This window comes from Cladophialophora bantiana (genome assembly GCF_000835475.1).
Source record: "Cladophialophora bantiana CBS 173.52 unplaced genomic scaffold supercont1.22, whole genome shotgun sequence".
Lineage (NCBI taxonomy): Eukaryota > Fungi > Ascomycota > Eurotiomycetes > Chaetothyriales > Herpotrichiellaceae > Cladophialophora > Cladophialophora bantiana.
Genome location: NW_015971596.1, coordinates 121971 through 147932, shown reverse-complemented (window position 1 = coordinate 147932; position 25962 = coordinate 121971). Strand labels below are relative to the sequence as shown.

Genomic DNA, 25962 nt, shown 5'->3' with positions numbered 1-25962 from the left:
TTGCATTCTGGAGCATCTCACGGAACGTACGTTGATGCTGCGAGTTATCGATTGACCAATGAAGAGGCATGTTGGGTGGGGGACTTGTGAGATTAAAATGAGCCTGGAGAGCCTCCACTGAATTCCAACTGGTAGAGTACCAATATAGCCATAATACCTATCTCTTGAGGACAAATCCCCCACAGCCGGCCAAATGTTTAGATGTCAGGATCGTTGTCATCCAACTGTAACCTTGACAGAGTACTCAGTCCTTCAAAATCGTCCTGCAGCATGGACCCGGCATCGGATATCCCGTCCCAGTTAACTCCACTCAAGTCATCATGAGTGAGTCGCTGATTCACTTTTAAGGCCTCTCTGCGTATCTGCATGGCCGTAATCGCCACACCCAGAGCGTTCCATACATCTTGATCCCTCTGGCTGAAATCCAATTCGGCAATGATGCGGAGCCTATCGGGGCTGACGCTGGCACCGTCCTGAAGTGAGGGTTCTGCGATAGGTGGAGAAGGCATTTGCTTGTTTTGCTTGTCTGGCGTAACTGTGGGGAAAGAGCTGAGTGTCACAATAACGAGCACTGAGGAGATAATTACGAAACCGATGAGGGTAGGTGATGATGCATCATCATCGACTACTCGAGTTTCGTGCGTGTCGGTGAAACTTGGGCTATGTGTCTCGACGCTGACATGGATATTCTGAGCTTTTTGATGTCGTCGTGAAAGCTTCTGTAGCTTGTTTGTTATCTCCTCGAGCGTCTGCAGTGTAGATCGGTCTTTCTTCCTCGCGACGACAACATGGACTGGAATGTAGCTGGTCTTTGATATTGGGCGAAGACCAACGTCTGTTAGAGCCCAGTAGAGATACCTTTTCACGGACCGCTCTAGTATCTTTTCTCTTGAGGCTCCTGGGCTAACGTGGGTTCTATCTCGAATATCGTGGCCAGCCTCGAAGAGTCGACGGAGCGCATGGCTCGCCCTGAATTGATTGTCTCGGATGTTTTGGATTAGGGGGGGGTCTGTCGAGTGTTCCTGTGCAAACACGCTGATCGGTAGCGTGTCGAAATCGATCATCCAGTTCTGCGGAAGAAGAGCCTCGAGACCACGATAGGCGAGGTGGAAGAAAAGCTCGCGTTCTGCTTGGGACCAGAGTCCTGAATTCGCGGGCAAAGTCACTGCTGCAGCATGTCGTCTTGCTTCCTCCATCATGTCGTCATCTATATTATCCATCTTTCTCCTTGCCATCGCGGTCGACGCGAATGATACAGAATCGTCGTCAAGGTTCCTACTCTGTGAGTCCTGCATGGCTATAGGGTAGTGGTGCCCGGTGAGCAGAGGCCTCATCCGAATTTGGATTGTTACTGGAGGCGGCATCAATGTACGGTCCAGCTCCGCCTTTGTCCTTGTGCTCATGGTTGGTGCGGATGGGCTGTGATCAGAATCGCTGTTATTCCGGTATGGTATGAAAGCGTCCTGATCCATGCTTATCGCACGTTTCTTGCTCTTCGGCGGCCCAAAGTGATCCTCTTCCTCGGCCTTTCTTTTGCCCTTGGCATAACTAGCAGAGTCATAGGATCCCGCACGGATTTCGGGGCTTGAGGAGTAACTAGGGTCGTTGTTCTGGGATGACGTCGTGGGGTTCTCAGCGCGGGTCATAAGAGCCAACGGCGAGCTCATCAAACCGGAAAGGTACCGAAAGGGAGAAGCAAATATTGATTTGGCCATGGTCGCCAAAAAAAGAGCCGCCAGGTATTGTACCAGAGGTTGTGAGGATGGTTTAAGGGCAGATGGAGAGCGACGATGAGCTGGCGGTGAGGAGCAGCTAATCAGATCTGAAATGAATTGGGTGGATGCCAGTGGTGGACGTTGTCGGTTAGCCAAGAGCCCGTAGAGGTCTGGCTCCAGTGAGGATGAGTCGCCGTAGCCCAAACATGGAGGGCATGGTTGAGAGGCTGTCGCAATGACCAGGTGCCGGACACAGCGACCTAAGATAGCCCTGGCGGTCCTGGCTTTGTTGTTGGAGTGCAGTGGTAGCAGGCGAGCAGGAAAGTTGGGAGCAGGCAGCACAGGGCTGGTTTCGGTTTCAGGTTCAGGGTTTGACGTCGTTCGCATCCGCGCTGCCAATTGGCTGAGACACGTTGGGCCGGCAGGTTTGGCCATAGATAGACTAGCGCGAGCCAAGATCAACGCGAAGGCACGTGCCAGCCTAATTTCCTTTTTCGATCCTCTCCAAGGAGGCGGTACAAGGGCGGCATTAACGTCCAACTCCCATCCAGTCACTCATTGTCAAACAATACATAACCCTTTGCCTTCATGGATGCGGCTGAGCACGATCTCGATGCAAAACTCTACAAGGCCTCAGGCACTCTTCTTTCCGAACTTCAGCATAAACTGCCACTGCTGTTATACCGCCCTGGTACAACTTCCCCAAGACGCCGTCGTCGCGTCCTCGATTCAAAATGCGAGGACCTGAGACATCTGGTACACCTCCATAAAATATGTAGGTCCCTATTTTTGACAGCTAACTCTGGATTAGCTTGACCGGTTTCAAGAGTGGCCTCAATTGCTTGACCCATCTCTTTCAACGCTGATTCAGCACCTCACCGATGCCTTTGTGGGCTACCTCACAGAATCGAGCGATCAATATGGTCCAACGGAACGACACGGCACGGCTGGAGTCTCCCCCCTACCACGAGCAATATGCAAAATTCTGTACTCCTTCTGCAAGGTAAGGGGCTACAAAGTCATTGTACGTTTGCTCAACAACGAGCCTAAATACTTGGCTCCCATGCTGTCCACTTTCAGGGCCTGGAATACATCGTCCACAGGTATGACCTGGGAAGAGCGCTACATTATGCTTCTATGGCTCTCTCATCTGATGCTTGCCCCATTCGAGCTGGCCACTATGTCTGTAAGCAACACAGTCATGGCTCTACCAGGTGACCTTGGCAATCTTCCTGGCATTGCGGGCGATGTCACTTCTCTTGCCTTCGAACAGCTGGAAAGCTCTAGCAAGGAGCGTGAGGCTGCAAGTGTGCTGCTGGTACGCTTGAGCTTACGCAGAGACATGCTAGCCCATCAATTGCCCGTAAAGCTCGTGAAATATGCAACTCAAAAACTCCTTTATGATACGGATTTGGTCAGCCTCAGTCCGTACAAAGCTTTGGGCTTCCTGTCGCTCCTTTATGGCGTTACGAACTCTGGCTCAGATAGTGAGGTCGCTCCTTGCGTCGAAAACATCCTCAACTCCGTATTAAAAATTGCCACGGCTGAGAGCAGTCAGTTTGCAGCCATCAGAGATTCTGCCCCTGCACGGAAATGGATTTTGAAGATTTTACGGGCCATCCTGCTGCATGCAATCTCCCTGAGCTCAACCCATCCTTCGCTGCGACCGGAAAGGGTAAACACTATACTTGAGGAGAGTATACAGTACTATCTTGATGCTCTTGGTGACAAAGATACCCAGGTCAGAATGGCTGCTGCCAAGGCATTGAGTGTTGTCACCTTGAAACTAGACCCTGACATGTCGGCAGAGGTTGTTGAAGCTGTTCTGGGATGTCTCGAAGAAAATATCCTGCTGGAAGATCATCGCAGTCATAAGCTCGTGGCAATAACCGACAGGACGACTGCTGATACTGCGGGAATGAAAAGGGTCATAAGTGCGGTCGATCCATTGAGATGGCATGGCTTGATGCTAACTCTTGCCCATCTGCTGTTCCGCCGATCACCTCCACCTAACATGCTCTCGGAGATCATCCGTGCCTTGCTCCTGGGCTTGGAATTTGAGCAGAGATCGAATGTCGGTACTTCAATTGGGGTCGGCGTTCGGGATGCGGCTTGCTTCGGTCTCTGGGCTCTGGCTCGAAAATACAGCACTTCAGACCTGGATTCCGTAGCGTTCTTGGACTATGCTGGGGCAAGTGGAGCAGAGTGCCAGAGTGTCCTTCAATTGATAGCCATCAAACTGACCATCTCTGCTTGCCTGGACCCTTCGGGTAACATTCGCCGAGGCTCATCAGCGGCACTACAAGAACTAATCGGTCGGCACCCAGATACGATTACCAATGGCATCTCTGTGGTTCAAGTTGTTGACTACCATGCCGTTGCTCGACTCTCGCGGGCCATGACTGAAGTTGCTCCAGAGGCCGCTGTTCTTGGTAGTGTTTACCACCGAGCCCTGCTGCAGGCACTGAGAGAATGGCGAGGTGTCTGTGCTGTCGATGTCAACCAGCGTCGATGGGCTGCTTCGACTATTAAACTCCTCACAAGGCCCCTCCGTATCTCGGAAATCTCTCTGTTCGCTGAAGTCGTTCTTCGCCAACTTCTAGATCTCAAGTCAGTGAACATAGGCAGCACTGCAGCAGCCAGGCACGGATTACTCCTGGGGCTCGCATCTGCAATTGACTCCTTCAGGGAGCTTGAACCTAAGACAGCGTTGTCTTGGCTCGAGGGAGAAGGCAACAAGGCTCTTGAGTTGAAAATATTAACCGGTAAGATTGAGGGCCGAATAACATCGGATATTGAACTTGTGATGGAAGCGATCGCTACGCTCATTTGTGGAATCAGCAAATGTTGTGCACTGATGAAAGCTACGCCAGCACCAGTGTTAAAATCGTGGATTTTTGCGGCTGCTGACGTTCTCAACCATTGTACAACGGCGGGGACGAGAGAGATTGCTGTTCAAACAAGCGCCAGAGCATTTGTGGAGCTATTCAAAGTCCTGCCACGCTCTGCGGATGCTGCGATGGTTGAGGAGTGGCTCGACCGCAAAAGACAAACATCAGCAGCTTCTACCAGCAAAGGCCGCCTCAAAACACTCAGTTTGATCCACGGATATTTGACTCAGATGGGATTTAACCACGGAATACGCCAGAGGATCGTGACGTACACGATGGACATCATCCAGGGTCCATACAAAATCGAGACAAGAGTTGATGCCATGGAGGCTCTGGGCGTTATACTCGCGAGCAAGATACCAAAGATTGGTGAAGGTCCGACCACCCAACTATATAATGTGTTCCAATGTGGTTTGACGGATTACACCAATGACCAGCGAGGGGATATCGGCTCCATCCTCCGACTGCAGACACTCGAGACCGTAGACACCTACCGGATCCACGTTGGGCCTCGTGAACAAGAAAGCACGGTCTGGAGAGATGTGCTGCCTCTTGTAGTCAAATTGGCGGCTGAGAAGCTAACCAATGTGCGTTTTCGAGCATGGAAATGTCTCGAGAGCTGCTGGCAAACCGATACTTCCCTACCAGGCCTTCACACCGCGTTCCATTATGCCACCGACGTCTCATCAGTCACATATTTCCAGCAAATGATGGAACTCCTCTGCGTACCCTGGGCACAAAAGGGTCTCATCCTCGGACTTGTTTCATCAGCAACCTCTGGCACCGAAGATCTTTGCCGTGCTGCAAGTAACGGGTTTATCTGGCACATGCAGTCTCTCGACGCCAAGAAACAGGCAACCCTCGTAGAAACAGTTTCGACAATCGTTGTTGAAGAGCTTGCGTTAAGGGCTAAAGAAGATGATCGCCAAGTCCTGCCGTTGCTTGATTTTTTGTGTCTCATAGTCGACCAAAATCTGTACGCTGACAAATTCACCCCCCATTCAGCCAACGCCAGTTTGGACTTATGGGCTGTAATGCAAAATGTCCACGGCCCTTCATCAAGCCTCCAGAGAATCGAAGCTTCTCTAAATATCTACTCGAGAATGTTGGCTATCGATGCGTATCGGGCCAGGGCGCTGGATAAACTGACTCGACAACTGCTTCATCGCTGGCCAAAGGTACTTTCCCCCCTCCCGTCCTTTCTGGTCTACCAATTGACTGACGTGCAAGATTCGCAACATTGCGGCTGACTTTCTTTACGTTGACTATCCGAGCCAAAAATTGGCTTTTTGCGACTGGAATGAACCTCTGGCCAGCATCAAGCCGGTCGTTCTGGAATTCCGAAAGCAGGTCGGTGCAGCCGGGATGGGGGTCACTAGATCAGACGCCTGAGCTTGCTGGGACGAATGTGTCGGTAATTTGCCATAGCAATTAGCTATCCAATCCTCGCGTCTTCATGCATCGAGCAACGACGTCTTTGACCGCTTTTTCATTGTATTGCTCCCAGATATCGTACAGACTGATCATCTCTTGTGTGCCCTCAATCATTTGTTCAATGTTGATCCCGGACTCGACCAGGAATTTGATGGTATTCTGCATCTTCTCGTTTTCCTTGGCCAAGGTTATCGCCTTTTCCTTGTCCAACAACAGCTGCGAGGTTGTATCATTTTGATCGAGGGCCGGTGTTTTACCATTGGCATTGGCATTGGCGTTGCTCTGAGCGACTATCTGATTCGACATCTGCAGATTGCCCAGGACGTTATTGAAAGGAGCGGACAGGCTCTGGCGGCCGCCGACTCCAAGGGATGAAAAGTGGCCGGAGTCTGGGTTTGACAGGGTCTCATGGGGTAAAGGGCGTAATGTGCCGTCCGCTTTAGCAGTAGGTAAAAACACCACAGCAAGAAACATGGCAATAATGGCAATGAGATGTGGGGGACAGGTCAACGGTAAGTCGGTCATGTAGCTATCATTGATAATGGACCAAGCCAGGCCAAGTTCGTCATTCGTCAATTTGAGGTCTTGATTCTCCTTGAGCGCGATCAACGAGCGATAGGGGTGCCAGACAATCAACTGTGAGCGCATCTCGGAGATGAGGCAGAACTCCATCTCACCAAGCCTTGAGACATCCCCCTGCACAAACTCGGGCCACGTCTGGCGTGCTTCAGCCGCGACAACGCGGATATGATGGGAGGACTCCTCGGTCTTAGAGGCAAGGTAGAAAGCTGTTGCGACAAGCAAGTACAGGTTGACGTTCTGCATGGGGGTCGAAAGAAAATACCGCTGCATGTAGACCATGGCGGTAGCAACGCATTGCTGGCGGAATTGCAGCCTCTTGCCCAATTGCAAAATCTTGTCTCTGAGGAAGATGAACATGAGTCTTCTGTCGGGATAGGGCCATTGTTCGAGCACTTTGGCGTTTTTTTTCTGCAGGTCGTCGCGGATCTCGAGCAGTTTTTCGGGTGTGAATGTCCAGAACTTACGTTGGGTCGAGACCCAGTAGTTCGCAGCCATGCTGGTTGAAGATGGTGTTGATGGCCACCGGCCTCATGAAGGATCCACACTGCAGTCCTCTCGGGAGCTCAGGGCTAAGAGACAGTTATCTGGTGCCATCGGTCTTCTTGACGTTTGTATCTGGCAGATTCCAGAGGGGCCAGGGTTTGGGAAGAACGTTAAGATTTGAAAGTCGAAGTTATGACATGGCTTGGCAAGGCTGCACGAGGCTGACCAGTGGCCACCAGACACGCTGGGGGGGTTCGGGCCTGAACCCCCGAGAGTTCCATCGTCAGTGGCGCTGGTGCTAACTGCCTCGCTGCTAACTGCTCCTTGCTGCTTAAGTGAATAGTGCGAGGTAGAACCCCACAGCACGTCACCCTCTGTCGTCCAAAAGCACAAGCACACCCTGCACACCTCAGCAATCTCTCACCAACTGCCCTGCTTGTGAGTTTCCTGCCCTACAAACACAGCTTCACATTCTTCTTCCCTCTTCAATATTTTCGCGGTGCACACGACTAGGGCCACCTCCGACCCCGAGTCCTTTGTCTGTCTCCCCAAGACATTCCCACCGCATCGCCCGCTCCACCTTCACTCATCTTCGAAGCTTCGCCTGGTGAAGAGCAGGACACAATCATGCGCCCCCACAGATAGCCCTCTTATCTTCACCACCAACGGATGTAGCATGAACGGAGAGTCACATGAACGCCGCGATGAGCGGATTCAAGAGCTATGGCGCAACCTTGACACTCGAAATGAAGGTCAGCTTGACCTTTCGGCCCTCAAGAAAGGCTTGCGCAAAATCGACCACCCTCTGAAAAACGCCGATTCCTTACTTCACGATGTCCTCAAAGCGGTTGATACGTCGGGCGATGGACGCATACAGTATAACGAGTTCAGAGTGTTTGTGGAACATGCCGAGCGCGAACTATGGCAACTTTTCGAAAGTATAGATCGAGACCACAATGGCGCGCTAGATAAGGCAGAGCTTCGCGCCGCATTTAGCAGGGCGGGCTTGACAATAAGTAATGCGAAGCTGGATCAGTTCTTTGACGAGGTGGATGTCAACCATGACGGACAGATATCCTTTGAAGAATGGAGGTATGCACATGCACCCGTTCATCCTTGGTGCCAACAACTCTTAACATGTTGCGCAGAAATTTTCTTCTCTTTCTGCCTGCCAGCGCACCCACCCTTGGATCTCTTATATCATATTACTCGGCGACTGCAAATGTCAACCAAGAGGGCGATGTTCACATTAATGATACCCTCCAAGGATTCGGTAAGGATCATTTGGCCCCTTGCTCGGCACTTACATTCCAGTCGCAACTGAATGTCGAATGACCTTGCGTTACTCTTTACTACTTTGGCCCTCGAGGCATCAGAGTTCCAGGTTCGCTCAGACTCAGTCTTGTCACAATTAATGGTCAAGCGCAAAATTCTCGTTCATCGTCTCTAACCTAATTGACGATGCTGACAGAACTCCTCATCCCACTAGGCTATTTTATAGCAGGTGGCTTAGCAGGCATGATCTCGCGGACGGCCACAGCACCGCTTGACCGACTCAAGGTCTACCTAATTGCCCAAACAAATCCGAAACAAGCGGCAGTGGAAGCGGCCAAGAAAGGGGCTCCCCTTCAGATGATCAAAAACTTTGCCCGACCGCTAGTCGACGCATGCAAGGATCTGTGGCGAGCTGGGGGGATGCGAAGCCTATTCGCTGGGAATGGCCTTAATGTCGTCAAGGTCATGCCTGAATCAGCAATCAAGTTCGGTGCCTACGAGGCCGCCAAGAAGATGTTTGCCGAGTTCGAGGGATCGGATCCAAAGCATCTGCACCCGACCTCACAGTTCCTGGCTGGTGGCATTGGTGGTGCAGTTGCTCAATGCGTGGTTTACCCTCTCGATACATTGAAATTGTAAGCGACGTCTTGATCATCTCTATTATTTAGGCTCGGTGGGCACGGACTAACGACAGATGCGACAGCCGCATGCAATGCGAGACGGTCGAGGGCGGCTTACATGGAAACGCCTTGATCGCTCAAACGGCGCGGAAAATGTGGAAACAGGGTGGACTCATGCCATATTACCGAGGATTAGGAATGGGCCTCGCCGGCATGTTCCCTTACAGCGCCATCGATCTATTCATCTTTGAAAACTGCAAACATTTTGTCCTGGCACGGAAAGCCAAGAAACATCGCTGCCACGAGGAGGATGTCGAGATGAGCAACCTTCTCACCGGCGTCATTGGAGCAACCTCGGGGGCGATCAGCGCAACGGCTGTGTACCCCATCAATTTATTAAGGACGAGGTTACAAGCTCAAGGAACAGTGCTGCATCCGCCTACATACAAGGGGATTGTTGATGTCACGATCAGGACGGTCCAAGGAGAGGGAGTGAAAGGACTTTTCAAAGGGGTGACGCCGAACCTGTTGAAGGTAGCGCCGGCGGTCAGCATCAGCTATATCGTCTACGAGAACAGTAAGCAGATGATGGGACTTCACTGACAGGGGGCCATACTTTGTCTCGCCAGGAATAGACGCGTCAAGCAACGAATATTATGGGAACACGTTTAAGCTAGACTCAATGAAGAAGTTCTTTTCTTTTTTTGCTGAGTGAAAGGCTGGCTATGTGATCGATATTTGCTTTACTAGGTATATATCACTGACCGAATAGCTTCTGCTAGACGCCGTAGTGATTCGCCGTACCTACAACACGACGGATCAACTTGGTCCCGAGGCTGCGAGCGTCGCTTGCGTCCTCTCGCTCGTACACAGTTCCGGCCCGCAATATTCTGTCATTCTCGGACACTGATTGTGCAAATCTCGGAGACGAACTGAAAGCGAGATGCTCTATGAACATGAACTCATGAACGCTCCTTGACATGCTGATAATTCCGAGTCATTCAAGGTCCCAAAAGAACACGCTCCATGCCAGCGCACAAGTCGACGCCATTGACGAGACCCTCTTCCATCATTGTCCATGACCTCTTCGCCGAGTGATGGAGACCCTCTTCAGTCGCCCGAGAACCTGTTCTCGTCCTCGATCCCAACCCTCGAGGTTCACAAGACAAGACCACCCGCGAGAAATGACTCACCCGAGACGTCCACCACCAGTCTCCCTATCCGTACTTCGAGCTCTCCCGCCTTAGATTCCCGAACCGGCACTCTGTCTAGCGTCCTATCCCGCTCTAGCTCTCCCAACGGAAGGTTGTCCTTATCATTATCGAGGTTTGGGAGGTCGCGAGCCAACAGCCCCTTGGGTAATCCCTCAGAGTCTTATGATGATACGAGATCTTTAATCGTCCGGGCCTTTTCTCCCACTGTTGCAATCTACGCATCGCCGGAAGTGGACGAACTCGCCGCTCGCAAAGGGTTGAAAAATGGTTTTGTCGGATTGGTTCGCCCGTTCGGCGACAAGATCAATGGCAAAGTGGTGGTACGAGATAGCACAGGAGCGAGCCGTGCATGGGAAGATTTTGGCGTTCATTTTGCAGACCTCGGGCAGTTAGTTAGGGACAGCACATCCTCACACCCCGTGCCCAACTCCACAGAAAAGTTGGAAGAGTTGATGGAACATTTTGTGGGAGACGGCTTTGACGAGACAGAAGATATCCTGGGGCGGGGGGAGACTTCTCCCTTCTATCGACTGTTTCTGGCCCGGCTTCTGTCCTCTCAAACCATGAGCCCGCATGAGTCGTTTCGACATCCAGCGGGCGCTGTCATAGCTATCAGTTCTTCCACGACACAACCTATCGAGACCTTACGCAATCTCTATCAGCAAACCGCATCGGGTTCGCGGGCTCTACCCGCGTATGCCCATCCGGAATACCTCAGATATTATGTACTTGTCCACGATGAGGACCGAGATGACTTCAGCAAGTCTTCTGCACTCTTTGATCAGATGAAGCGACATTTTGGCCTTCATTGTCATCTTCTCCGGCTGAGGTCCGTGTCCTGCACACAAAGCGATGATGACACCGAAGAGCTCCCCAGCGGCGAATGGCTTTCCCCAACTGAACAACTTTCCCTCCTGCAGGATACTGCGGATCTCATTGAACTTAACACATCTACATCTCCCTACATCTTCTCCTCGGACGCCGCTGCCCTGCGCGCATTTGTCCGCGAACTTATTGCACAATCTATAGTCTACCATATGGAGCAAAGAATTGCTCTGTGGAACGAACAGATCGCCTCACGTCGTCGGGGTATCTCGGGCAGGTTCATGTCTCTTTCCAAGCGATGGACCGGAATTGGAAGCTCTTCTCGAAGCTCATCCTCAATCACCAACGTTGGAGGAAGCGGCAATTACGACAGTCTGCAGGGGACATACCGTTATGATGCCCCCGAGAGTCTGTTGCGGAAGCTTGCCGACTATGCATTCATGTTACGAGATTACAAGCTGGCGACATCAACCTATGAGCTGCTTCGGAGTGACTATTCAAACGATAAAGCCTGGAAGCATTTGGCTGGAGCGAACGAAATGTGCTGTGTCGCTACCCTCCTGAATCCGCTCACGAGCAGTGGCAGTTCCAAATTCAAGATTGAAAACTTCGACAATATGCTTGAAACAGCGAGTTATTCATATTTGACCCGGTGTTCTGAGCCCGCCCTTGCATTGCGCTCTATCTTGCTCGGCGTCGAGCTTTTAAAGGTTAGAGGCCGATCAGCCGGCGAACTGGCGGCGAAGTGGGCGATCCGCAGCCTCGAGCTAGGTCTGGTAGGTAGTATCGGACACGTCTTGGTCAGTGAGCGAGTTGCATCTTCTTTTGCGGACCGGATCGGTATCGGCAATACGAGTTGGGGCATGCGCAAAAGAAAAGCCGCGCTATGGAGTATTATGGCTGCAGACGAATGGATGAAACTCGGCCGAGCAGAAATCGCTGCGGAGAGGCTTGATGAGGCACAAGAACTCTACAGTGAAACGAAGAATAGTGGATCACATAAGCAGTTCCACGAGTTAGCCGAATACCTGGAACAACTGCGACTGGCAGTGAGGATGAAGCTGGGAGAAGCAAGGAAGAGAGGCTTCAGTGGAGCGACAAGACAGATTGAACTGGAGGGCCCTCTGGACGTCCAAGCTGACGTGGAAGACGAAACGGTGGAAGAAATGAACCCTCTGGAGAAAGTCGACAGTAAGGGACACAGAAGGAATTTCTTAGGAAGCAGCGTCGGAGCAGGAACGAGCCTGCTGGAGCCTGTGACGCCGTTGAGTCCAGCCCGGCTGAACAGAGCCGACACATATCGACCAGACGACGACTTTGAATGAACAAAACGTCCACAGACTTGTGCTATACGATACGGTTATTGAGCGCTGAGAACATGGTCCGGCAACCGGTTTCAACGTTACAGATATATGCAAAAAGCAGAAGCCATCGATTCAGTGGCTTCCCAGACGACAGGAACCCAACCTTTTCTTGGATTCAATTACTCCCTCATCCTGAGCGGGTGTTGATGTTATTGGCATGGCAAATACAGTGCCTTGTCGATGGCATCCGACGAGCATCCCTCACCATCGTGTGAGAATGAACCGTGAGGCTTGCACAGGAATAATACCCTGGCGAGGCCCTCCCAAGAAGTCTATTCTTAGACCCTGCAACCAAGATTGGGCTGTGCACTGGAGCGTTGTTGTTGCGAGAGTATTTCTCGCACGATACTTCCTGTGTCTTCGACGTTAGAGCAATCTGCCCAGACCACGTATCTCAAGAGAGGACCTATCGAGCAAATGGGGCGCCGAACTCGAGCTGCGACAACGGGGCGATATGCTGATGATGTCAATGACTGGCTTGGTCCCAGATTGCGCACGACAACCCATGAGGTGGGATCGAGGTCTAATGACCGCCTCGGTTCTAGTACATGGGACTTTTTGGCACGGGGTTATTATCGGACATTGCATAGACGAGCCAAGTGGTAGCGGACATCTGGTAGTGCAATATGACTTAAAAGTCTGTCCCTCTGGAGCTGTTTTTGCATGTATTCTCGTTCTGGCCCAACATGGGCAGTAGACCATTATTCAGTGCAGGGAGGGAAATGCAAAGCCTATCTCGACCGCCTTCAAAGAGTCAGCCTTGCCCAAATACTGCCGAATGTGCCGTTTAGCCCTTGCTCCCGAAAGACTCGTCCACTTCACAATCACCGATATCGTCGTCATAGGCCAAACCTCACCCCGATCCTCCTAGCCAGGCTTTGTTCACACGATGAGGTACTTTGTGCGTATTTGACACAGAAATGGCCAGATAGCAACTTTGTTAGTAGCAGCTTTTACTTCGTAGGTAGACGATGACATGTTGTGTAGAAAGCACTGTGTGCTGGTGGTGCTCGCTAGCTCCTCAGTTTGCGTCACGAGGCACGCGACTGCCACTTTACGCGTAACAAGAACCTGCAGGGAAGAAAAACACGCTAAGCCGCCACGACATTCATTCCGATCTCCGATCATCTCGTTATTGTCGTCACAGGCCTCATGCCGCCTGCGCCTGGTTTAAACAGTTGGGCGACCGCGACATCCTAACCCTTAGCTTTGCACTAGGTTATTGAAGTCGTGATGGCAGATCGAGATGAATTCACAGACAGTACAGACTGGCTCCAAACTCCTCTCGCCGCCCTTGCACCCCTCGATTCGTCACTGCGATGTCAAGTCTGTAAGGACTACTTCACCACTCCTATGATGACCAGCTGTTCCCACACCTTCTGCAGTCTCTGTATACGAAGGTGTCTTTCTCAGGAAGGAAGATGCCCGGCGTGTCGAGACGCTGATCAGGAAATAAAGCTGCGGAGAAACTGGGCAGTCGAAGAATTGGTCGCCCATTTCACTGCCTCCCGCAAAGGTCTCCTCGCGTTTGCGACGGCGAGTCTTGCCAAGGGAAGGGAACGGGAGGATGATGGCGAGACTCAGAGACCGAGGAAGAGGCGGAAGCTGGCACCAGAATCGACAAGCAACGGCATTGAAAGACGGAGCACCCGAAGTCAGAGTAGGAAAATTGCCTCGGATATCGACAGTCAACAGAGCATGGCATCAACCCAGGAAGTCATAGATGACAGCGAGGAAGAAGGAAGTGTCTACGAGGACCCAGAAGAACATAAGAGCCCACACTTCGTCAATGACAATGGCAATCTGGAACCACAGGATGGTCTCGTCCAGTGTCCATGTTGCCACCGGCGAATGAAAGAAGCGCTCATAAATTCGCATCTAGATAAATGCATACAAGGAGACAGCCATACGCCGGGCGACGAGGTCGGATCTTATTCTCCGGCTCCACCTTCTAATGCCCGACATGTCGCCCCGCCTGGCACCATTGCCTATGCTCAGGGGAAACCTGCCAAACAACATGATCGCTTGCCCTTTATAAACTACTCCCTCCTCTCTGACAACGCATTACGGAAAAAGCTGCGAGATCTGGGCATTCCCTATCTCGGCTCAAAAGATCTTATGCGCAGGCGCCACACCGAGTGGGTGAATCTGTGGAACGCCAATTGCGACTCTACCAAACCAGTGACAAAAAGAGAGTTACTGCGGGAATTGAAGATCTGGGAGGATACGCTGGGACGGCAACCGGAAAAGCCGTCAAATACGGGGTTTATGGCAAAAGATTTTGACAGAGAACGCCACGTGAAGAGCCAAAAAAGCCATTTTGACGACCTGATCCGGCAGGCTAGGGCGAGGAAACCAAAATTTCCCGAGGAAAAGTCGTCGTCTGCAGCGGAAAACCCAACATCAGACGCCGCTCCATGGGATCCGATGGAGAGCGCGTCCCCAAGGCAAATATCTGGAGCTGAGCCAGCAGGTTCAGAATGCTCAGCTGACGCTGGAGAAAGATCCAGTCCTGGAAGTGTAGTGGAAATACAAGGGCGACAGCACCTCGAGTCTAAGGAGGATACAACCAACGGTCACTCTGAGGAGACTGCAAGAGCTATCCCATCACCCCAACAGTTGGAAGATACATCAGAATCACAGTTGGCTGTTCAGGTTGACCTGACACTACCTCCGGAACGACCTCACGGCAGGTTCTTCGTCTGAGAGGGATTGATGAACATGCCGATATGTTGGAGTGGCCCACGGCCTCGAAAATAGGGAGATCTTAGATAGACCTGAGGCCTGCGTAATTTTGGGGTGGCCAGCTCAGGGGTTTATGACATAGCGCTCTGGCCCTGAAATTCATAAAGTTGTACGGAATGGCCACGATGAAGCCGATAAAAGGAATTCGTTTGAACCTGTATTGGGTGGTTCCCGTCCAACTCCAAGTCCCGTCGGACATCCCTGGCTGCGCCATCCTCCTAAATCTGACTATGATGCTTCTTCGGCGATTTGCGTTGCATGGCCCGATCTTTCCCTCCCATGTTGTCCTTGCCCGCCTTCCTCTCTTTGACCATCAATATCCAATCTCTGCATCTGTTCTATACTCGTCGACAGGGCTTGTTCCAACTCCCTGTCTTTGGCTTGGTCATCTTGCTTCAGCGCTGTGCCTTCTCGTTGCTTTTCTTTTTCCCTTTCTCTCTCCCTCTCCCTCTCCTTCTGGATATGTTCAATCGCGTCCAGCTCCTGTAGCTTCTGCCTGGTCTTCTCCTCCTCGATTTTCCTGGCCCTCTCGCGCTCTTCTCTCTCCATCGCCTCAAACTCCTCGTCTACTTCACCCTCGTCGAGAATCACCCTCTGGTCCACGGGTTCGGCCAAAACTTCAGAGACATCATCGACTTTTCTAATTTCCTTGCTCAAGCTCTCCAGGACGTCCTCCACGCGCTCAACCCCTCCTATCCGCTTATTTAGAGCCTTGAGCACGGAAGCAGACGATTCCATTACCGCGAGGATTTCGACTTGGTCCACCGCAGACTCGATCTTGGTGTATATTTCCTCCAGCCGATGCAGCGTGTCCAGACGCTGTTGGAGGTTTCGCTCCGCGAGTTTCTTCAAGCGAAGAGCCGAGAGAGCGCTAGGTTTATTGCCCACTTTCACGGCGGACGAAGCTTTGTTTTGCAGTGTTGTGATGCGCGCGGAAAGAGTTGTGGCCTTTTGCTGGAGATCCTCAATGAGGGATTTCAATGAGGCGATGGAGTGGTCTTCTTGAGTTATTGGCTCCGGTATGGCTGTAGAGAGAGGAGCTTTGAACTTCACCGTGCTGGCATCGTAGGCCAGCATTTGTTTGTCGCGGGAGAGGTAGCGTAGCAGCACTTCGAGGTCTTGATTTGACAGTGACCCTGTCATCTCGCCGGCCTGAGCGAGGACGCTGTTAACCTCCTTCAGAAACATCTCCCGGGTCATCACTCTCTCACTCAGCGTCTGTTCCTTTGCTCCTTTCTCCCTGGTAGCAGACAGTCTCTTCCAGACTTCCTCCAATGCCGGAACAAGCGCTAGACTCCCTCTCTTTAACCTCCCACCACTTAAATCAAAACTCCCGGTGCTCCACGATAGCCCGGTCTTCTGTAAGCTCCAACGCAGAACCGCCCACGGACTTGGTATCCAGCTTTTGGAATAGATGCTGCTCTCTAAGCTGATAAAATCCTGTAGATCAATCATCTTCCCCTGCCTCAGACACTCATCTATAACACTCCCAAGCCCACTAGGTCTACCATACATCGGGCTCGCCAGTGCACTGAGCAGCTCGTCACTCGTTTGCAGAATCAAATGATGTTGTTCATGGGGAATTTGTCCCGCGAGGGCGCTGCGAGTGAGGGCGGACGCCCACGCAGTGACGTTGGCGGTATAGCCTTCAGGGTTGGAGGTGCGCTGGAGGTTGAGGTCGGAGTATAGCGAGGGTAGGCGTGTTCTATCACATAAAAGAAGGCCGGGTCAGTACGTCATGTGCGGCAAATGGTCTGAACGCGACTCAGAAAAATGACAGAGGGAGAGGCGGACTTGCGAAATAAAGGTTCATGCTCGACTAGCCAGTCGAGGAGAAGTGACATAATTGAAATATCCCCCGTTCTTCTCAGGAGACAAGAGAGAACGGCAGCCGCTCACCAGAGGGCCGGGGAGGCAAAACCTGAGCGGGTTATACTCAGTACTATCGCCGAAACACAACGACACGATTTGGCGTCACCAGGAGTGTCCAGCAGTGTTTTGTTTGGCGAACTACGTCACTGCAGTGCTGCGCACTCTGGAAAGGCTGAGTCTTGGCAAGGCTGCAACTCCCCTGGAAGCTGGCGAGGCTGGTTAACAGTGAATCTGACTCCCCTGTCACTGCGTGGGTGCTTAACGATCCAGTATCGAATCATAGAGAAGCAGGAGCAAAGAGATCTTCCATTTACACCCAGTCATTGGTGTCTTAGCAACGCCATAGTGGCTGCTGTGTTTGTTTTCACGACTTTGCCACATATTCAAGTCTTCAGATCTTGCCATATCCAGTTTCGCGCCTCAAACAATCAAAGCCGTATATCAATAATATACCTCGTCATCAAATCCCAGATTTTGAGAAGAGCGTTTAGAACCGCCGGGAGCGCCCATACTCACATTTCTCATACCAGCCCCTATTGAACCATTTCCACTTATTCCCATATTCATCCCTAATCGCAAGCCTGTACCTGGTCCCATTAAATTATTCATTCCATTCGTTCCATTCGTGTTCATGCCATTAATGTCGGTGTCGGTTGTTGTTGGGAACCCGTCCCCTGCGAACCCAAATCCGTGCCCGCCCTTGTTTCCCAACCCGCCCGTATTTGTCGGACCCGTCGCTGAATCATACGAGTACTGAAGCCCGTTGTAGGAGGGTGAGTTGCCATTGGTATTGTCATTCGTACTGGATCCCGTATCCGGCGTGTCAAAGAAACTCAGGTCAAGGGTCCCCCAATCTTGCGGCTCAGATCCCCAGTTTTCAAAGCCCATCGCCAACTGGTTCTGATCCTTGAAGAACCAGTCCTGCGATTCTTCAATCAGACTATCCACCCCACCAAACAATCTAGCAGCATTCTGCTCGCCCGCAGCGCCTGTATTGTTCGACGACGTTGCACCTGCGTTTGCTGCGATGCGGGCTTGGTGTGCGTTCCATGCATCCTGTTGCGCTTTGGTAAGGTAGGTTGAAGGGCGAACACGATGAGAGTCTCGGGAGAGGTCGGCTGCAGACTGTGGGGGCATGGACAACCCTCCTGAGGTCCGTCGAGAATCGATCGTTTCCGCCGGTGATGCAGCCATGGCAGCGGAGAGTCCACCTGCATACTGGGACATTGAAAATTGTCGCAGGGCCTGCGACTGCTGTTGCTGTTGCCGAACATTCATCGCCATCAAGTCAGGCACGGGCTGAGATGAGATCTGCTGTGCCATGTTGGCTAAACTTTCGGGCGATACCGGAGACGGGGCACCTGGCGCCAGTTCCCATTTAACTCTGAGCCGCGTATAAACCATCTCTGCTTCCTCGGGCATTTCAATGCTCCATCTGTCGGCGCACAGATGCAAAACTCTGAGTGTTCGTCGGGCAGCTGTCCAACAGTCTCCCATTTCCTCGAGATGTTTGACTCCATGAATTATGTCTCTCCGAGCGTTCTTGTCTGGCAGATTCAACAGATGAATTGTGCAAGCTGAATGTACAATATAAATTGCGATGTTACATATTTGTCGAAGGCCGTGTGTCCGCTTGTAGAGTCGAAAAAGCTTGGAGATGGCCGCAGCTCCCTGAGTGCAGTACTTTCTGGGAGACACATGTGCTGGAAGTGGTGAGGTCGTTCGGGTGTATTTCAGGAACGGTCGATACAGATGGATGTATAACAGTTGATAAAACATACTGTCTCTAGTCAGGGCGCATCTTAAACCTTTTGAACCTCAAAGACTTACTGCATCAGCAAGACCTGAGGAAGCTGCCCCTCTCTAGGTTCCATCTCAGCTGGTAACCCTTGCTTCCAAGCTTCTAGCCGAGTATGGAGGTCGCTCAGTCGTTTCAGTTCTGTTTGTCTTGGAGGAGGCTTGTCGAGCAGCTGCGGGTTATAAAATGATGTCAGGAGGTCACTGGATATTTCTGCCAGTCTTGACAATTGCAATGCCACAGCTCTGGTGCGTGCCGGCTGTGCATGGGCCTGAATGATACCAGAATCCGTATATGGCGACCACATTTCACTGTCTTCCGATGGGAACACGTCGGGCTTCTTTACGGTGATATTAGGCATTTGAAGCTGAGGTTGACGTCCCAAGTAGTTGGACCAGCACCTGAAACCCATTAGCAAAGACGCGGCGTCAGAGCATAAAATTCTTACTTGTCGAACAGGAAACAGCCCCAGAAAGTGATTCGTCTTGCATCAATATCCTCGTCTGTCAAACGTGACATCTCATTGATAGGCACCGTATCCACATTCAATCCTAGATCACAAGCCATTCGAAAACTCATACCACTGTAAACCCAGCCCTTGCTTTCATGGCCGCATCCAGCTTCCCTTACTGACATTAATGCTAGAGCCTGGACGGTACATAGTTTCGCGTTGGCAAACTCGTCGTTCTCATAAAGAAGCCTTTTGGCCTCTCCAAAGAAGTGGTCACCCGTGGTCCCAGAATCCTCTGGATCTGCTCTCGCAGCAGGTCGCGATGAGAAGTGGCATCCAAGCGCTAGCATGACGTTGACAAGGAGGTGTGAGCAGTACTGGGAGGGTGTTCCAGTCAGGAAATCCCGATAGAAAAGTTCCTTGGCCAGGGTGGTGAAAAAGGCATAGTGCCAGCAAAAGTACATATTCATGAAATGTAGGATAGCCTCCTTGTCTTGGGTGACGGTCGTCCATGCAAGGATGGCTTCTTCTTTAGGCCGGACCACGACCTGCTGATAAGCTGACGAGTTATGTGACCCTCGATGATCATATTCCTCGGGCAGCCAGATCAAATTCGAAGTTCCCCCGATGAATTTGACGGATCCATCCAGCATCAAGTCGCCCATTTTCCCCGATAGCTCGGCTTCGAATTTGGGTACACCAGGTTCATCCTTGTATATTGGGGAGTCGTCGGGTCCCTCTATCAGGCCTTTCTCCTGGGCGTCGATGGTAGCTGCAAGTTCTTCCAGGTTGTCGCATGTCCGAATCTGGCGGACCAAATCCATGACGTCTTCCTCATCAGCATTGAGAATGGCTTGAACAAGAATCTGGAGAGTAGAGTTCTTGGCCTTGTTAGCGTCTACGTCCTTCTTGTAAACCCCTTTGCGCCGGTGATCGGTATGGGGCGCATATTCACATTCAGTCAAGTAGACTGATGCGCAGGCGGCGCATTTGGGCAGGTTGCCATCGCACTTGCTCTTCCTTTTCCGGCAGGCAATGCAAGCCGTGCTCACGCATCGCCTTTTGGTATTGGCACCGCCTGGGTCCTTGTCCTTGCTCTTATTCTTGCCCTTAGCCGATGACTGCGCCGAGGGGTCTGTGTGCTCTGAGACTTCCCCCAGAGAACTCAGTAGATGTGGTTGCTCCGGTTTGATATCTTCTTCCATCATGGTAGTAGATTGAAAAGTAACCGTGGTTTCACGTATCGGTCGCTATTGCGACATGTAGGCTGGTCGTATGGGGCCGGTGCAAGAGCATTATCAACCCGCGGCTAAGCTCTCTAGGAGGAACAAAGAAGAGTGTCTGATATTGTAAGTGCAGATTGACGTGATTCGAGGATTCTTGGGTGTACGGAAAAGAAATGATTTGATCAGGGCAAAAGCATTGGGATATACTCGGTATCGCCCGGTAGGTGCAGTGGTGGGATGGCGACGTTATGGCGATATCAGATAGCTGGGCTGGAGCTTGCAGAGACACACAGTGCGAGTGAACTTGCTAAGAAGCGGCAATACGTCTATTATGGATATGATGGATAACAGCTGTGACTCGATGCACTCGAATCGCAATGAGAATTTTGATGAGGCGATCAAGAGCAGCGGATCTGACGATAGTGGGCGACCCCCCACTCGCCCACTCGTAGAGCAGTGCAGGGCAGTTTGTACAGGAGCCACCCGAGTCCGTCTGATTAATCAATACATAGGTAGAATACGGGGTCGCATCTGGCCATCCGGAGTGTGTCCAGGTAGCATCCACTAACTGCCTCGCCGGCTTGCGGGCCACCAGGCTAGGGGGTTGATAACCTAGCTAGGTAAGCAACAATGGGCTCCCACACGCCCCGCGAGCCCAATAACACCCCTGATCAATGTGGTCACCTACCAGTCATCCGCAAGACGCAAGGACTGTGCAGGCCAGTGAGGGATCATCCGCTCGCTTCTCGTGTTGCAGAGAAAATTCTTTTTCATTGGCACTCGGTAAGGGTTGAGAGGTCTTGCCGCTCTACCCTTACATTTCAAAGCGGCGGGGATGAAGACCGGCGTTTTGGCCTCTGCATCGCACGAGGTACAAGAGACCCTGTTTCTTCTGCGAGATGAGAATGGTCGTCGAGTATGTCGGAGAGTGCGGGTGGAAATAAGGAAATGGAGGGAAAGACCGTGATATGAGAGTAGACAAGGGAGAATATGCGGTCGAGACCGAGAGTTGGCTTACCTTGTGCATGCAAGGCTGAGATATCCGTACACCTCGTACCCAGCTCGCTAGTGATGTCGACAAGGCTGTTCCACGTGACAGCTCCCCCTGCTCTTAAAACTTCGGCCGCACTAGGTGCGAACTTCGGCTCCCATAGGTTTGGGATGTCTTGTATCCATCTCACATCGTGTAATACAGCAAAACGGCCACTTGTGTTTAGCCGCCCTCGAACATTGGCTGGGTGCGTTGCATTGATGCCGCACACATCGGCGTCGCGCAGTCTGCTGGGGCTCGTGAGAAGATACAACCAGCTTAATGTCGCCGATCCATTGACCGTATGACATCCTGAAAACCGTGGCATTCACCTCGATTAACTTGATCATAGCAATGCCTCGCACCGAGACTAGGTCGAGCATTCGCCTCTCAAACTCAACTACCCATTCCCAAAATCACCCAGGAGTTTGGACCGGGTCGTGATTCCTCTCAGATTCGAACCCCTTCCACTGCGGTATCTCCAACGCCATGGTTATCAACGACTCCATCATCAACAGAGCTCCACGTTCTAGACCACCCTGTCCTCGCAACACTGCATTCATGGCCTCACATCGAACCCACTCGTTATGCGCTGTATGGTTCACGGTACCTCGATGCCCCCTTGCGCCGAGACATACTTCACCGCGCTGTCATCTACGAAGCAGACGCCACACGCCAGGGTACGGCGAGCACAAAATGGCGCTTCGAAGTCCATGGGTCCAACCGCAAGCTATACCAGCAAAAAGGCACAGGTCGTGCTCGTGTGAGAGATAAAAAGTCCCCTATAAGAAGAGGAGGTGGCGTCGCCTTCGGTCCGAAACCGAGGGACTTTTCGACCGAATTACAGAAGAAAGTCTATCACCAGGCCTTCCGGATCGCGTTAAGTTATCGATTCAGGAAGAATGAGTTGGTTATCCTGAACGACAAGATCACTCTTCCGGAGGGCAACAGTGCCCGGTTTCTTAACAACATTTTCGAAGCCAATCGCTGGGGCCAGGGATACGGCCGGAGCCTCCTCGTCACTAGCACCTTGGAATCGGCCGGATCACGTATCTTCAAAGAGATGGAAGCGATCGGCGAACACGGCGAGCTCAAAGACATCGAGGACGTGGATGTCAAGGACCTCCTCACTAGCGGGCGCATCGTGATCGAAAGATCTGCCCTATTAAGCTTGCTCTGCAAGGAACAGACGTTTAAGGAGAACGGAACAGTGTTCACTTTTGAGAAATCTTTAAGGGATGTGAAGTTTGAGAATAGGTTTCAGGTGCCTGAGAAGGTTGTACAGTATTTGTGAGACTAGACCTTGGAGATAGGCAGACTTGGTGTGAAGAAAAAGGGTGTTCCTACAACAACTTGTGGTCCGCGGTTCGTGCCCTCATTGATCTCTCTCACCTTTCGTTTTCCACTCTCACTTTCCATTCTGACAACACGACGCCTTTCATCCTCCAAAGCGATGAGGTATCTCAATACATTCATTTACAAAATTCCCTTTTACTGTGGCGGGACCCAGAGTATTGTTGAATGGTACTCCGTACGCTGGGACAGTAGGGCTAGTAACGCCGCTTTTGCCAGGACAGAGCTTCCATTGGACAGAGCTCAGCCTTACTGGGCAACATCATGTACTCCATCGCGGACCAATCCGTCTACAAATGTACCTTGTACAGGGCAGCATGAGCTCACACCCAAAAGAGGATCAGCCCCGCCCCCAAATTTACTCGATCTTGGCACGATTTTTCTGTGACCTCGATTCAGAATGTGCCTGCAACAGCCAAACAGGATGTGCCCTGTGATTTAGGTGTCCCAGGAGAAGAATCCTAAGGGCGCCGGAGATACACTCCTGATCCGTCGTTCGCCATGGCAATCCAAAAGAAGCACGGTAAAGGACGGCTTGGTATGCGCTCCGTCACTCATTGTACCCTGCACTTTCGTGAATATTGACTGATTTTCTCTCAGACAAATGGTATAAGCTCGCCAAGGAGAAAGGATACCGAGCTCGAGCAGCCTTCAAGCTGATCCAACTGAACAAGAAGTATGGATTCCTGGAAAAGAGTCGAGTGTTACTGGATCTCTGCGCTGCTCCGGGATCCTGGTGTCAAGTTGCAGCTGAGACAATGCCTGCGCAAAGTCTGATTGTCGGCGTCGATTTGGCTCCCATCAAGCCCATCCCTCGCGTTATCTCCTTTCAGAGCGATATCACCACGGACAAATGTCGAGCGACTATTCGACAGCATTTGAAACATATGAAAGCGGATACTGTGCTGCATGACGGTGCGCCCAATGTCGGTGTGGCCTGGGTACAAGATGCTTTCTCGCAAGCGGAATTGGTCCTGCAATCAATGAAGTTAGCGACTGAGTTCCTGAAAGAAGGGGGCACATTTGTCACAAAGGTGTTCAGGTCGAAAGACTACAACGCGCTCCTTTGGGTGTTCAAACAACTATTTACATCGGTCGAGGCTACAAAACCCCCTTCTTCGAGAAATGTATCAGCAGAGATCTTTGTCGTGTGCAGAGGCTTCAGAGCGCCAAAGAGACTGGACCCCAAGTTTCTGGATCCGAAACATGTTTTCGCGGAGTTGCAGGATCCCACACCGAATAACGAAGCGAAGGTTTTCAATCCCGAAAAGAAGAAACGGAAACGAGAAGGTTATGAGGAAGGCGATTGGACTCAACACAAAGAAATCCCCGTCAGTGATTTCATTCATACCACAGACCCGATCGCGATTCTGGGTTCCGTCAACAAACTCAGTTTCGAGCAGCCGCCCAATGGCGATCTTGCATTGGCTACAATAGGCCGACTACCGGAGACGACGGCCGAAATCAGACAATGTTGCGCGGACTTGAAAGTTCTAGGAAAGAAGGAATTTAGAACATTACTTCGGTGGCGGCTGAAAGTGCGCGACCAGTTTGGCCTGTCCGGCAAAGCGAAAAAGCAGGATCAGGAAGTGCAGGCCATGGAGCAGGAAGGAGAAGAGGTGGCCGAGGTCGAGTCGATGGAGGGAGAGCTCAAACTCCAACAAGAAATACAAAGGCTGAAGGATCAAGACAACAAGGAGAAAAAGAAGGAGCGTCGAAAAGAAAATGAAAGGAAACGAAAAGAGATTGTCCGGATGCAGATGCACATGACTGCGCCGTATGATATTGGATTGCAACAGACTGGCCCTGGTGGTGAAGGATCCATGTTTAGTATCAAAGCGGCTGATAAGGTGCAGAACCCAGTTCAGATAGCCAACAGAGATATGGCAGACGAGGAAGATTCGGAGCTGGAAACATCAGAGATAGCTTCTGATGGCGATGAGGATGAGACTGGTGACTTGCTTGAAAGGGAACTCGATTTATTGTACGAATCTTATCAGCAAAAAAGGGAAGAAGCAGACGCAAAGGCACGAGCGAAGCGAGCAAGAAAGGAGAGAGAAAAAGATGAATGGGAAGGCATCTCCGACGACGGAGGCACATCAAGCGATATAGCGACTGACGCTGGGTCCGATGATGAGCAAAAAGGCTACCCTACGAAACAACTGCCAAAAAGTGAAGGTCTTTCCACCAAAGCAGCCATGTTCTTCGATCAAGACATCTTTCAGAACCTGGGCATCGAAGATAACCAAGATGACCAGGATGACTTGGACAAGGACAGCGCGATTGAGATGCACGACGAATCCTCGGATCAAGCAGACTCTGTCGCTATAAGAGCTCAGGCATCAAAAGGACAGCAAGGCAAACCTATCAATTCAACCTTGAAGAAACAACGACTCTCGCGTCAAATAGCAGAAGATGAACCGGAGTCCGAGCCTGAAACTACACCTAGAACCACCATCTCTTCCACCGCAGACCCTGCACGTCCCGAAGACCCATTGACTGCAACCGGTCATCTAGACATCGATATAATCACTGCTGAAGCCATGACCCTCGCGCACTCCCTTGCGACCAAGCAAACCACATCCAAGGACCTTATCGATGATAATTTCAACAAATACTCCTTCCGCGACACTGACGGCCTTCCCGAATGGTTCCTGGATGATGAAGACCGACACTCTCGCCCCCTGAGACCGATCACGAAGGCCGCCGCCGCGGCGATAAAGGAGAAGATGCGGGCGTTGAATGCTCGACCCATCAAGAAGGTGCTCGAAGCAAAAGGGCGGAAGAAGATGAAAGCCGCTCAACGCCTGGAGAAGCTCCGCAAGAAATCTGCGCTGTTGCTCGAAGACGAGGGCGTCAGTGAAAAGGACAAGGCGTCAACCATTTCGAAAATGATGGCCCGGGCGGCCAAGAAAGGGAGGCCAAAGGAGAAGGTCAAGCTGGTCGTGGCGCGGGGTGCGAATAGGGGTATTGCGGGACGACCGAGGGGCGTCAAGGGCAAATATAAGATTGTGGACGCGCGGTTGAAGAAGGATGTGCGGGCCGAGAAGCGGCTGAAGAAGAAGTTGAAGAAGTAGCAGAGCC

The 25962-nt window shown here is 51.6% G+C and overlaps 10 protein-coding genes across 10 annotated transcripts; 6 read left to right on the top strand and 4 right to left on the bottom strand.

Moving 5' to 3' along the window:
* Positions 1–197: 197 nt before the first annotated feature.
* Z519_11447 (uncharacterized protein) lies at positions 198–1715 on the bottom strand (the record flags this gene model as incomplete). The annotated part of the gene is made up of 1 exon (XM_016769159.1): positions 198–1715. One exon carries the CDS (start codon positions 1713–1715, stop codon positions 198–200), a length of 1518 nt encoding a protein of 505 aa, XP_016614532.1.
* A 588-nt stretch (positions 1716–2303) lies between these two features.
* Z519_11446 (uncharacterized protein) lies at positions 2304–5998 on the top strand (the record flags this gene model as incomplete). Its single annotated transcript, XM_016769158.1, has 3 exons — positions 2304–2471; positions 2527–5784; positions 5837–5998. The coding sequence occupies 3 exons, from the start codon at positions 2304–2306 to the stop codon at positions 5996–5998; spliced, it is 3588 nt and encodes a 1195-aa protein (XP_016614531.1).
* Positions 5999–6037: 39 nt separating this feature from the next.
* On the bottom strand, positions 6038–7117 carry Z519_11445 (uncharacterized protein; the record flags this gene model as incomplete). The annotated part of the gene is made up of 1 exon (XM_016769157.1): positions 6038–7117. One exon carries the CDS (start codon positions 7115–7117, stop codon positions 6038–6040), a length of 1080 nt encoding a protein of 359 aa, XP_016614530.1.
* Positions 7118–7781: 664 nt separating this feature from the next.
* On the top strand, positions 7782–9603 carry Z519_11444 (uncharacterized protein; the record flags this gene model as incomplete). Its single annotated transcript, XM_016769156.1, has 4 exons — positions 7782–8197; positions 8254–8378; positions 8577–9015; positions 9084–9603. 4 exons carry the CDS (start codon positions 7782–7784, stop codon positions 9601–9603), a joined length of 1500 nt encoding a protein of 499 aa, XP_016614529.1.
* A 475-nt stretch (positions 9604–10078) lies between these two features.
* Z519_11443 (uncharacterized protein) lies at positions 10079–12364 on the top strand (the record flags this gene model as incomplete). The annotated part of the gene is made up of 1 exon (XM_016769155.1): positions 10079–12364. One exon carries the CDS (start codon positions 10079–10081, stop codon positions 12362–12364), a length of 2286 nt encoding a protein of 761 aa, XP_016614528.1.
* A 1272-nt stretch (positions 12365–13636) lies between these two features.
* Z519_11442 (DNA repair protein rad18) lies at positions 13637–15109 on the top strand (the record flags this gene model as incomplete). Its single annotated transcript, XM_016769154.1, has 1 exon — positions 13637–15109. The coding sequence occupies one exon, from the start codon at positions 13637–13639 to the stop codon at positions 15107–15109; it is 1473 nt and encodes a 490-aa protein (XP_016614527.1).
* Positions 15110–15376: 267 nt separating this feature from the next.
* Positions 15377–16992, bottom strand: Z519_11441 (uncharacterized protein; the record flags this gene model as incomplete). Its single annotated transcript, XM_016769153.1, has 2 exons — positions 15377–16853; positions 16943–16992. The coding sequence occupies 2 exons, from the start codon at positions 16990–16992 to the stop codon at positions 15377–15379; spliced, it is 1527 nt and encodes a 508-aa protein (XP_016614526.1).
* A 469-nt stretch (positions 16993–17461) lies between these two features.
* Positions 17462–20474, bottom strand: Z519_11440 (uncharacterized protein; the record flags this gene model as incomplete). The annotated part of the gene is made up of 3 exons (XM_016769152.1): positions 17462–18800; positions 18851–19219; positions 19267–20474. The coding sequence occupies 3 exons, from the start codon at positions 20472–20474 to the stop codon at positions 17462–17464; spliced, it is 2916 nt and encodes a 971-aa protein (XP_016614525.1).
* Positions 20475–21746: 1272 nt separating this feature from the next.
* Positions 21747–22819, top strand: Z519_11439 (50S ribosomal protein L4; the record flags this gene model as incomplete). The annotated part of the gene is made up of 2 exons (XM_016769151.1): positions 21747–21827; positions 21878–22819. The coding sequence occupies 2 exons, from the start codon at positions 21747–21749 to the stop codon at positions 22817–22819; spliced, it is 1023 nt and encodes a 340-aa protein (XP_016614524.1).
* A 560-nt stretch (positions 22820–23379) lies between these two features.
* Z519_11438 (ribosomal RNA large subunit methyltransferase J) lies at positions 23380–25955 on the top strand (the record flags this gene model as incomplete). Its single annotated transcript, XM_016769150.1, has 2 exons — positions 23380–23416; positions 23479–25955. 2 exons carry the CDS (start codon positions 23380–23382, stop codon positions 25953–25955), a joined length of 2514 nt encoding a protein of 837 aa, XP_016614523.1.
* Between the last annotated feature and the right edge of the window lie 7 nt (positions 25956–25962).